The 12,101-nt window shown below is 37.5% G+C and overlaps 1 protein-coding gene across 1 annotated transcript in view; it reads right to left on the reverse strand.

Annotated features, from left to right (window-relative positions):
- Positions 1–2,818: 2,818 nt before the first annotated feature.
- LOC107683730 (protein SLX4IP-like) overlaps positions 2,819–12,101 on the reverse strand; it is a 32,982-nt gene continuing 23,699 nt past the window's right edge. Inside the window, exons 4-5 of the mRNA XM_016479798.1 lie at positions 4,042–4,119; positions 2,819–2,934 (exon numbers count right to left, since the gene is read on the reverse strand). Of these exons, the coding sequence (XP_016335284.1) occupies positions 2,819–2,934; positions 4,042–4,119 (194 nt within the window). The remainder of the gene's footprint in view (positions 2,935–4,041; positions 4,120–12,101) is intronic.

A 12,101-nucleotide genomic window follows, 5' to 3' on the forward strand; every position in this document is an offset into this window, starting at 1 on the left:
CAGTGCTGAATATCATGTCTGTCATGTCGTCATATCTGCGTCAAGACACAAACGCGCTACCATCAAGTTTTTCTTATGACAATTAAGTTTATGCAAGCATCGTGAAAGTGAGTTAAAGGTATGTTAAACTGTAAATCTGTCAGTCTTTCAATTTCCTAAAGTGCCCACTGGCAGAGCATGCAGGTACTTTAACTTGAAACCAGTCTTTATCAATTCATATGGCATGCTATTTTGGGTTAAATAATGTCCTAAATATTTCTAGATATACAAAGTTAAGTTTTAATGGAGAAATATGTCTGAATCTATCTGTATTTTCTTTTCACATTATAAATAATAAATTATTAGTAAGATTAATTCTTAACACATGTTAATTTATTCTAATGTAATACACTGTTCATTTTAAGATGCCTTATTACTCATGTTACTCATTAAAAATTATACAAATGTATTTAATAATCAGATTAAATAAACACTTAAATTGTTTCAGGCCTCCATGTGAATATTGCACAATGTTTCATTTAATTGACCCTAGAATGAAGTATGTAAAAAATAAATAAATAAATAAGTTTACGATTTGACACCCGTATTATAGACAGTTCTCGGCATACTCAAAATTAGGGGCAATCACAATTATTTTACCATATTTACATTACATTAAATTACTGAAATAAGTGGGGTTTTTTATCCTTTTTCAATAGAATTGGCCCAGACTTCTGCAGTGTCAAGTGAAGGAAGCTCCTCTCATAAGATTGCAAACTGTGAGTCTGATGACACTGCAACATTAAGCAAAACGCTTAATGTTGTATAATAACGGACTATGATAAAGACAATTCAGTAGCCTATATGTCTTGTTGTTGACAGTGCTCTCTGCAAAGAGACGGTGAGTCGTGCGCCTTCACACTAGAGTTTATGGTACGTCAAATACAGCTACGCTGCACATCTATTGAGATGAACTGAAAAATAGCACAGATCGCTTGACGGTGAGTGAAAGTCAGAGTGCTCGGCGAGTGAAAATATATCTGTGCTAATCATATACTCAGCCTCCAACTCACACACTGGCGAGTAAAATCTGAGAATGTATTATCCATTGGCTAATATTAGACATCATTTAGTCGCCAGAGTGAAGATTTAGTCGCATATGTGAGTGATTTACTCGCAATGTAGAGGGTTGCCTAGTAACGAGCAGACTGTAAACTTCAGCCGCGAAACTGGCTAACTAACACATTATTAGGAAAGGCGATTTGCAAAGATTCATTAAAAAACCCTTATACTCACTTCTTCTGTTGATGAAGCTGGATCACGAATGATTCGCGAGAACTTAAACGCATTTAGGCAGATCGGGATCGGCGCATTCCCTTCAAAAACGAAAGTAACGTTAATCCTCTGCGTCTTCAGCGGCTCAGATGTCGGGAGTAAATGACGACTGCTTGTGATGTGCACACACACTTCCAACACACATTTATGTTCAAACAACTTGTAAAGTGAATTTTGCATCCGATGACCCCTTTAAAGATAATCAGAAGCATTTTTAGGGGGCATATACAAAAGACACAACCTTTAGATTTTAGAAAGGGTGTCCTTGGCCTCAAAAAGCAGATATGAAAACCCCTGATATAAGCTGCCCACAATTATCTTTTTAAGGTTCAGTAGTGTATGTGGGCATGTAGTAATATTTTAAAGAAATAATTAATATAAATGAACTAATTTCAGTTATGTAATTCTTAAAAAGCAGTTAAAATGTTCATTTGCATATATAATTATAATAATGCATATTGTGATTGCCTATTTATCTTTACATTTTCATAAATAATGTTGAATTAATTGATATGGTATTTAAGATAAAATCTGATAGTATGTGCATTTTATAAATGAAGGCCCAAGGCTCAACGTCTTAGGCCAAAGGCATTTAGTGGTCCACCTCAGAGAGCAGTATACAATAAAAAGTATATCAAGCGTAGCGTTAGTTCTGGCAGGTCACGTTAGTCAAGCTCGCATCAGCTGACTCTCAGCTGTTCCCCATCAACCTATGGGAATACGACACCTAAGTATTCATATATATAAGGTCCCGCAGTAGTATCAGCAGTTTTCGCATTGCTCAATAGCTAATTACCCTCCACCATCCCCAACTCCTCCTCTGTCAGTCAGGATTCAGCCTTCTGATTCTCCTTTGAATCAGACTAATTCTAAAATGTGTACATAACATTATTGAACTTTGACGATATTTGCAATACATTTATGTTGGTTCTGTTCTGTTTACCCTGGGGGGGTTATCGCTGCTCTCCCTGCTCTCATCCATGCTAGGCTGCATGGATGCGCAGGGAGTTCTTGCCCAGAACGGAACCATACCGCCAATCCAAACTGTATGCTAATTGTCAATCATCTTTGACGGTAGTGGTCCTGACAGAACTCACCATTAAGTCCTTTCCAACTACTCTTTTGCCGCACCATAATAAGCGAGAGGGGAGAACCAAACACATAGGAATTAACTACATGAGTCCAGAACCCACTTCATGGCATTTGCAGAGAATGGGAAACAGCATACATTAAAGACACATGCACTTCATTTTCTTACATTCTTTATACATTATATAAAGAGTTGGAGAATAACTAGTCATCATCTCAGAAACCAACAGAGCCAACAGACTGTCCACAGAATAAAATCAGTTTGCCCCTTTAAAAAAATACTTTTGTTAACTCATAGTGTAGCAAACTATTTTTAAAGAGGGTCACTTGACTGTAGTTTAACTACATTTATTTAAGTAGACTGTAGCTTGGCAAGCTAGTTTCAAAGTAGCTTCTCCGGCACTGATTATAAACATTATTTTATAACATAAGCAGCTCTTACCACATCCAGGTTCAGATTTCCACTGGGAAGTGCAGAATTCTCTAGAGGACTGGCACACACTACAACACGCTCGGGAAACACACGCAACTCTGTGAAGGTAAAAAAAATTTTTTAGCTAAAGTGATGTGGAAACCATTTAGTACAATATTATATACAGTAAATTTTCCGTCTGAAACAAAGGGTGAAATGGGAGGGGAGATGAAAATATGCATGATATTCATATAAAATTCTCACAGATGTCTAAAGCAAAAAAATGGGAGTTGATCCACTAAAATGAATTTACAGGAGCATCAACAGTTTAAAATGACCTCAATGCCCTCTTCATGGGAAATGTTGAAATAGCTTTATTTGTAGTTTTTAACAAAATGGCTAAGCTGCCACAAAGTTGAATGTAAACTTTAAGTCCCCACTGCCCCTCAGTCAATAAAGTTTCAAATAACTCAATATAAGTAAAACAAACCACATTGTTTGATGTATTATGGTTTAGTTCATTCAAACTTGGCCAAATTTAGCTTGAAAAATGAAGGCCAAGCAAACAGTTGGTCAGTTACTTTTCCTTCTTTTTGTTTTTCCTAGATCACTTAAAATAATCTATACCGGACAGCCTTATTAGTCTGCATGCTCCTACTTAGTTTGTATTTCTTTGAGGCATGTTAAACATAAATCATGTGCAATGATGACTGTAATTCCCTTCTGAGTCTGACATGCTATATCTCTAAAGATACAGTGAAGCTTTAGTCTGAACTTGTTTACTATGATAAGTAAACCACATGTTCCCTGTGAGCTGCCATCAAGCCAGGCTCGGGTGGACTTGGCTGTAGTCTGAAATATTTGTTGAGCTCTGCCTCTATTAGGATGGAGTGTATTCGTCACTAACTGTATAGGCAGATATAATGGGTTGTTTCTTCAAATAACTTTTTCTTAGATCTGTATACATCTGACTTGAAACTGCAAGTTCTACATAAAACGCATTTGGAATCATGTTCTGAGTTGCCAACTAAGTGAACATATTTCAGTCAACTTTTTCCAAAATAAAAACGATCCAGACAGTGACCTCCGACTGAGCCTGACAGCTGTATGAACTAATAACAACACAGGTGCTTCTGATACAATCATCCATTTCCTGAGTCAACTTAATATGGAAAGAAATACTCAAACCAGTCTTCTTTAATCAATGAGAAGAAGAAATAAACTACCTCTGTAGTGCTGCCTGACTATGCATCTCAGGATGACGTGACGTTTCATGAAGTGCACCGCCAGGCGAACATTTCCACCTGCAAAAGAAAACACTTTATGGAGCAAATCTGTTAACACTCAGAAAACCTCTACTGGTAATATTGAAACAGCGAGGACTTGTCACAGTAAGCTAATCATAAAATAATCACATTTAAGACAGCCTGCTTGTTTAAACAAATCCTCATTTACGCATGAGGAAACATTTTTGTCCGGAAAATCATTTTAATGCAAATCAGCACTGCATTAATGATAGTCTGTGACATCTACTGAACATGGACATTATCAATTATACGTGGCCATGCAAAAGGCCAGAACAAAGGCTACCAATGTCTACCAAACATGACAGCGCACAAAGGCGGTTTAGAGTCTGAAAAAATACCAAAGCATTTAAGCAAATGAGAAAGAAGCCTCATAGTTCAGGCATGAACATAAGCAGTGCCAGGGGCTTCTTAGCCTTTGAAGTCCACTGTAACAAGACTGACTGAATGCTGAAACTATTTACAGCCTCTAATGGTGAGAGTTTTATGAATTCATGCTCCACTCCTTTGAGAAAAGCATGTAATGTGCCACTTTGCCTGCAAAATCTGTATTTTAGAATGCAAAAATCTCTAAATACTGGCTGAGCGGCTGAAAATTTGCACTTAAGACTTATTTGTTATTCCTACATGATTCCCTGGAATACGTAAAGGAATAATGCACGGCTAGCTGTGCATTAAACAATTTTAATGCACGATGTGGAAACCAAGAACCACCTAATGCGAAGGTGTCGCTCTCTCTCTCTTCTATGTGTGTGTGTGTGTGCGACGAATGATGTATGTGTTGTGCATCAATTAAAACAGCACATTAATATAGAACGGTGATTAAACGGACTTGAAACTACCAGTGTATTAAACGGTTTTAATGCATACCTGCCAGCCAATCAGATTCGAGTATTCAGACAGACCATGGTATATTCAATTGTGATTGGTCAGTTGCTGCATTCTGAGGCCTAATAGTTTAGTGTGCAACTGCCAGACTGTATAGTGGATCACACTGTGCTAGTTTCGTGCCTCTTGTGCATTCATCAATCTTGTTTTTCTCACAAAATAAATTAATTTCTCAACTCAACATTTATTAAGTGGGATAAGGTACAGTCAACAGGTAATTATCACAAAATAAACCTCTTCATTATGATATAAGACCAGATCATTATGTCAGCATTTATTTTGCAATGATAAGATGACAGGTGAATAAATGATGATTTATTGAAAAAATTTCTGTTTGCACAATTATGTTCACACAATGGAAGAAGTGAATAAATAGGGTGTATACAAAGGTACTAAAATACACTACTGCTAAACTGCTAAAATACATAAACCAAGGTTAGTTTGTGACTCATTCGGTCATCGACATCCTTCAAGAAGAATCAGAACTGAAAAAGCATTCTGGATATTACCAACAAATATATTCAAGTTAAAAATGAAAAAAAACTTTCAAAAACAGAATATTTTCACACTAGAGCGTCTGTTGTGGACTCAAGTCAGTTTGACATTAGTCAGAAAATAAGTTTTCTGATCTGAGATTACTAAACACTATATTATGCAATTTACAGTGCATATAGTACAATGAATATAATCAAAATATAATAAATATTAAAAAAATGTAATTCATTTATTTTATTTAAAAAATAAATATTTTATTTGCTCAGTCCGAACCATAGGTACTGAAAAAGATGAGCATATATATTAAATTATGTGCAATAAATTGATTTTTTTTTTTTTTTATTATTATTTCATTTAAATAATTTTTTTAATATATTTATTATATTGTATACAGCACTTTTTTCATTGACTATGGTTTGGACCAAGCAAATCTAAATCGAATCAATTGTGTAAACAGCCCAAGACACTGAAATCGCTTTTAATGAGTCATTTTTACATTGAACCTTCATTGAAGCATTCGGTGATGTCAACATTATGCGTTCATTCACTTTTGTAGTTGCCAGAGCAACCATACCCATTCACTGTTAACAAGCCAAGAAAACAAGTTCATTCAACCCTCCTAGTGTTGAAGCAACGACACGACCATCCTGTTTTAATGTAAGAGACAGCGGCCAAAGGAAGAATCCAGCCTAGATCTGTTTGTCATTGTCCAAGGAATGCAAGATCCACTCGACGCGAAGGCAGAGCACTGTTGCTTAATCTGGGAAGAATTTGTTGGCAAGAGAGGGGGCCTGGTGAACACGCTAGATATCTGCTGGTGCGGCTGTAAACAAGAAAACAGGCATGGGAATCCATCAGCTCTCACTCTGTGCCCTGAATAGACCCCTCTCTGTCTGTCTGTGAGAGACTGCCCTAGGCTGCCACAGGACCGTAAAATACACACAAAATATATCGGACTACTATCTAATGACTCTAAGTCAGGGCTGTCCAAACTCAGTCCTGGAGGGCTGGTGTCCTGCAGAGTTTAGCTCCAACCCTAATTAAACACACCTGAACCAGCTAATCAAGCTCTTACTACGCATAGAAACTTCCAGTCAGGTGTGTTGAGGCAAGTTGGAGCTAAACTCTTCAGGACACCGGCCCTCCAGGACCAAGTTTGGACAGCCCTGCTCTAAGTGCTTGAGCATATTGGTTCAGATCATAGAGACCAGACAGTAAAACAAACTCAGCTTGCGCACTCTAAAATAGCCTCACCCTTACATTAAGCACATTTGTCTGTCTTCAGAGTACGTGTTAGATGTGTCAAATGAGCAGAAATGCATTAGAGAAGACAGGTTTAACAGCTGATGTCATCGTGGACCCTGCTAACAGCTAGCTAGGTCCTCAAACAAGAGCTTGTGCAGGTATAATGATATGCAATTACAGTGTCTGCCAGCCACAAAACTGTCATCAACACCCCCTGTATGTGATTGATGGATCTACCTCCTACTTTCTTCTACTTCACAGGTTGTGCTTTACAGCAGCTCCTCTTTAGTTGTTTTATTTACAATGCCTTTTTCCTCTATCGGTGGTCAAAACTAACTGCGCTGTAGAAACAATGGTACAATCAGTCACAGTAAAGAAAGAAGATAGATTAGGACTCCGTATCAAACTTCCTGCACATACTTGCTTTGAAATAACTTCTCAAACGTTGATAGAAACCACAAACAGAGCATTTAAACAATATTACACCTCTAACTCAAGTCACTGTATCCAAGATACAAAATAATGATCATAAATGTAATTTTATCCCACCTACGAGAATAATAGGCTATGGTAAGCATCTTGTGTGAAACCCCGGTGAGCCTGCCAAACAGGCTCCTAATGTTGATATTCATGTCAAGGTTCCATGCGACTGGTGCTCATTTTGCTCAAGGGAAGTGATACAAGACTAGTGGGAACGGCAACACTTAGCTCCACAGAACTGTTCATCTAAGCAATGCAGGTTAATATGAATCAGATGCTCCCTCAGGTGTTCCTCCCCATCACAAAGAATCAACCGAGGAGGATTTCGATTTCAGATTTATATGCTTTTGAGATGGCTTGGGCCTTGAAGCGCTCAAGGGAGAAAGGCAACACCGGCAGAGAGATCAAGATGGCACATGGAACCCTACCAACTTCAATGAGGGTGAAATAAAGTATGCGTGGACAGTATCAGCGTCTTATCTTTCCTGCTCCTAATCATTTGAGGATGCAACAGCCATCCCAAAAGCTTAGGAGAGTTATGGGAAAATAAAATTCGGTCATAACATGAGTCCCTCTGCTGAGCATCAAGAGCCTAGGGCATGTTCTTTACCTTTTTAACTTTAGTGTGGATGGATAAAACAAACAACAGATAATCGGCATATTTCAAGAGATAAAGAAATGGCCATCTTTCCTGTGTGCTTCAAAACCTTCAAGTTTAGTACTGACCTTTAGTCAGTTTCATTCATGTCCATCCCAACTTAGATTGACCCATCCTCCCGAGTCCTTACTGAAAAAAAAAGTTTAACAGCATTTGTGTTTCCTCTTTTCCTTCACTTCAAAGAGGCAATTCCCAAGACAAGGCCAACAGAGGAGTCTTGCTCTAGAACCACAAAAAGGCTCAAAAAAATTGTGTAAATTTTGGTGAATTTTAGCAGTTTAAGCACATCTAAAGCAACTCTTCTTGAGGGAAAGAAAATAATGGAGTTATCTAGATAAAGATGTTTACAGAAGTGCTTCTCAACTGTTTTTGATTCAAGACCCAGATTTTACAAGTGGCGACTCAACACTGTATCAGGATTGCTTATCGAGTAAAAGTAAACAAATGTGCCCATAAAATTAAACACTGAAATTTGTAATTTCAGTGTGAGAGAGTTTTAGGCTAGTAGACAGAACTGTACAACTATTTTAATGCCTTGCAAACTCGAAATATTTGGATTTCTGTGGTGTACTCTACAGTGTTGCTGCAAATTCTGCTGATTTGTCACCAAGATAATGTTATCTAGCTAGCTGACATTAATGAGGTTTTGTCAAATTTGGGGGGGAAAAATGACAGTTTTGGATGCATCAGTAAGACTGTTGAAAATGACATACCAATTGATAATGCTTTGCATCATTTTCCAGCCAAATCTGCTTATAGAGTTACGTTAAATTCAAATGTTCTTTGAAAACATTTATTACTTTTTCTTTTTGTAAAGAAAATATTTTTGTGAAAAAAATAGACAAAACTTAAAAAGTGGCATGTGATGTTCCAGAGAAGACGATTGAGATGCCCTCTGAGAAAAAGCGTTCCAACACTGAGTTCACATGGCAACACAACATCACAACATATGTCTTTCCACAGGTTTCGCTGACACTATTCCAAGGCAGAAATACATACAATATATTTCTGCCGGAGCTTTTACCACTTCCCGGGAAAACAATAGAGAGAACGAAAAGTCAACAAACCAGAAGAATGTAAAGAGGAATGTGAAATAAAATGGAAGAGCGGGGTGAGAGATCCCTTGTCTCCAACTAAAGGCATTCTTTCCACTGATTCAGAGTTCAAAGAAGAGCACGAGCTATAAAAACCTCATCAGCTCTAAACAAATGGAGAGCACAGACAGCTCGACATGCGAAAGAATAATCATCTCTCAGCACCACAGTCTAGATCCCAAAGAGGTTGTACAATCTAAACACATCGAGCTCTAAAAACAGACATCAGATATGATTTTTGGTGGTACAACTGGGTACGATCCGTGATATCTGAGCACATAGCTACTGTGTGCAGTGGGAGATCCTGAAGTGATCTCACAGACGTGAAAACCGGGGACAGCAGGTGGAGAGCGGGTGTCTAGGTGACCGAGTTGGAATCTGTAGAAATATTTTCTCTCGGCCCTCACTTTGATGTGAATGATCACCCTCTAAGATCTTGTCCACTGCTCTTACTGGGTCAGGGTGGGGCTCCCGGGCGATTGTATGTATGTGTGTGAGTGTTTCATGAGGGTCGCCACATGGAAGGGCCGAGCGTGGTTTTCCTGGAAGCACATCACACCCGTCTGCGGAACTGTAGCCTGGGCCGAGCAGGCGGTGTGTCTTATCAATCTGTTCCAACGTCCACCTGAAACAATATTTGCACATGAGTGTTCACTTTAACATTTGGGTGACCCCTTCAGCAAGGTTATGAAATGCTGCAATGTGGCCCAACAGGAGGATGCAACACATGATCAAAAGGAGAACTGTAAAGATAAGTAAATGGACTAAAGTGCCTTCAGAAACCTCCATCTTTAATCTTACTAAACATACTTCACAAAAAGAACAAAACCTAGACCAAACACTTAAACGGTGACATTTATTGACCAAAATCCCATGACACAGCAAAAAGACCATCAGTCACACTGAAACTGAGACTCCACCTCTTTTCCTCACAGATGTCTCCTTTAATTAGGGTTCCCAATGCAACACTTAGCTAATTGGCAACAGCTGCACTATAAACATACATGACATCACCATGGCTATGAAAACAGGTGAGAAAATCTAATGAATTAACACCAACACAGCATTCATGAATGATACTTTACAATGGCTGCATCCAAAATCACATTCTTCAATACTATATACAAAAATAGTATGTGAACAGAGTAGTATGTACAAATTCCCAGTATTCATAAAACAGTAGGCAAAAAGTGCCCAGATGACCTACTATTTCTGGTGAGATTCTGAAGTGTGCATTCAGTGGATACTTTACTATCCCATGAGACCACGGGAGAGGATTTGTGAATGGCAGTGAAGTGATAAAACTGACGCTGGTAGGTCACATGACAATGACAACATGATGAATGTAGTACGTCTGGATTACATTCATATTATGTAGAACATCATACTTTTTTAACAGTCTGTGCCTACTCAGAGAGTACGCGATTTCGGATGCAGCCAATGCAGTGATTCTCAGCATTATTCTAGTCTTCGGTGTCAAATGGTCCTTCATAAATCATTCTAAAATTATTTGTTGCTCAAGAAACAGAGCTTATCATGATCAATGTTGAAATGCAGTTTTACTGCTTTATAATTTTTTGTGGAAATCATGATTTTTTTTTTTCAGGACTCAACAGAAAGTTCAAAATAATTTATTTGCATTAATTTAAAGTTAAAATATTTTGTTACATTATAAATGTCTTTACTGTCACATTCTATAAATTTAATGCATCTTTGCTGAATAAAAGTATTATAAATATATATACATTTTACTACAGTAGTTTTTTTTATTTTGAACAGTAGTGTATATATGAAGCATTGTGTGCGCAACTAAAGGAATAAAAATAAGGTAAGATTCATAAGTTGCAACAACCACTGTTATGAGCAGTAAGATGTTAGTAGTACTAGAAGTACCGACTGTTATTTTACCCAGAAAAGTCGGGGGGAAAAGTCTAAATCAATAATGAAGGTACGCCAGGCAGTGCATCAAGAAATGTAGCTTTAGTAAATTAATTTGACAAAGGTCGGTCAAAATAAAAGAGAAGCACTTTGAAAAAATAATGTACCACAATTACAGACATTCCCATCCAGACAAGATTAGACTTCTCAGAGGACCACTGAAAAAACAAGTAATTTGCTCAAAAATATTTAGAAAGGCTGTGTCAGGAAAAAAAAATCATGTTCGATTCAAATCATATTGTAAGTCAAAATTAGACAAAATTAAGACAGAATTACCTGACTTTCCTAGGGAAAAGTAGTCCTGTCCGAATTAGACAAATAGCCATTAGACTGAATTATGGTTGTATAAGTACAATTTGAAGACATTCACAGTATATATATGTAGAGTTTTGGTACAAAACTATCCATAAATACTTACCATAAATTATATACAGGTATGGTACAGTAAATATAGCAAACGGGGAACCTTAAGGATGCCTCAAGAGCAAACAGGGAAGTGTGGTGTGAATGAGGGCAGGGAAACACATTCCTCCTGTTTGGTTCCAACTGGGGATGTCAACGATTAATCGATGATCGATTAATTGTCGATAAGAGATGCAATCGATTAAAGCTATCGATGGTCGATTAAGTCGTTTAATTTTGGGCTGCGTGCGGCTCATGCGCAAAACACGTGCGAGCGGCTGTGAGTGACAGTGACGGTATATAAATGCATCATCATTCATTCATAATGTACAAATTAAGCTTTTAATGTGATTTAAACTTTAAAAGTACATTAAAATAGAAGCAACACAAAGTTCTTCAACATGGAAAGCAATAGAAATGTAGTAACTAAGTCATTTCCCCAGATAATTCTTTCATATGGGGCTCTGCACTTTGCAGGGCTGCGGGACACAGGACAGATAGGCTATTCATTCCTACAACTTGTTAATTCGTTCCTACGACTTATTAATTTGTGGCCACTGTCCACGTTTCATTAATTTTGTTCCATAAATAACCCATGATTTAACTAAAATGAGGGAACACATTAATACATCGAACAAATTCTTAATTCATGGCCATGAAATCTTTCATTTCCCTTCCGCATGTTTACCACAGTAAGAGATGTGAAAAAACAGTAACATTTTGAAATATTTTTACTATTTAAAATAACTGCTTTCTATTTGAATATATTTTAAAATGTAATT

This window comes from Sinocyclocheilus anshuiensis, unplaced genomic scaffold, assembly GCF_001515605.1.
Source record: "Sinocyclocheilus anshuiensis isolate Anshui unplaced genomic scaffold, SAMN03320099.WGS_v1.1 scaffold413, whole genome shotgun sequence".
Classification (NCBI taxonomy): domain Eukaryota; kingdom Metazoa; phylum Chordata; class Actinopteri; order Cypriniformes; family Cyprinidae; genus Sinocyclocheilus; species Sinocyclocheilus anshuiensis.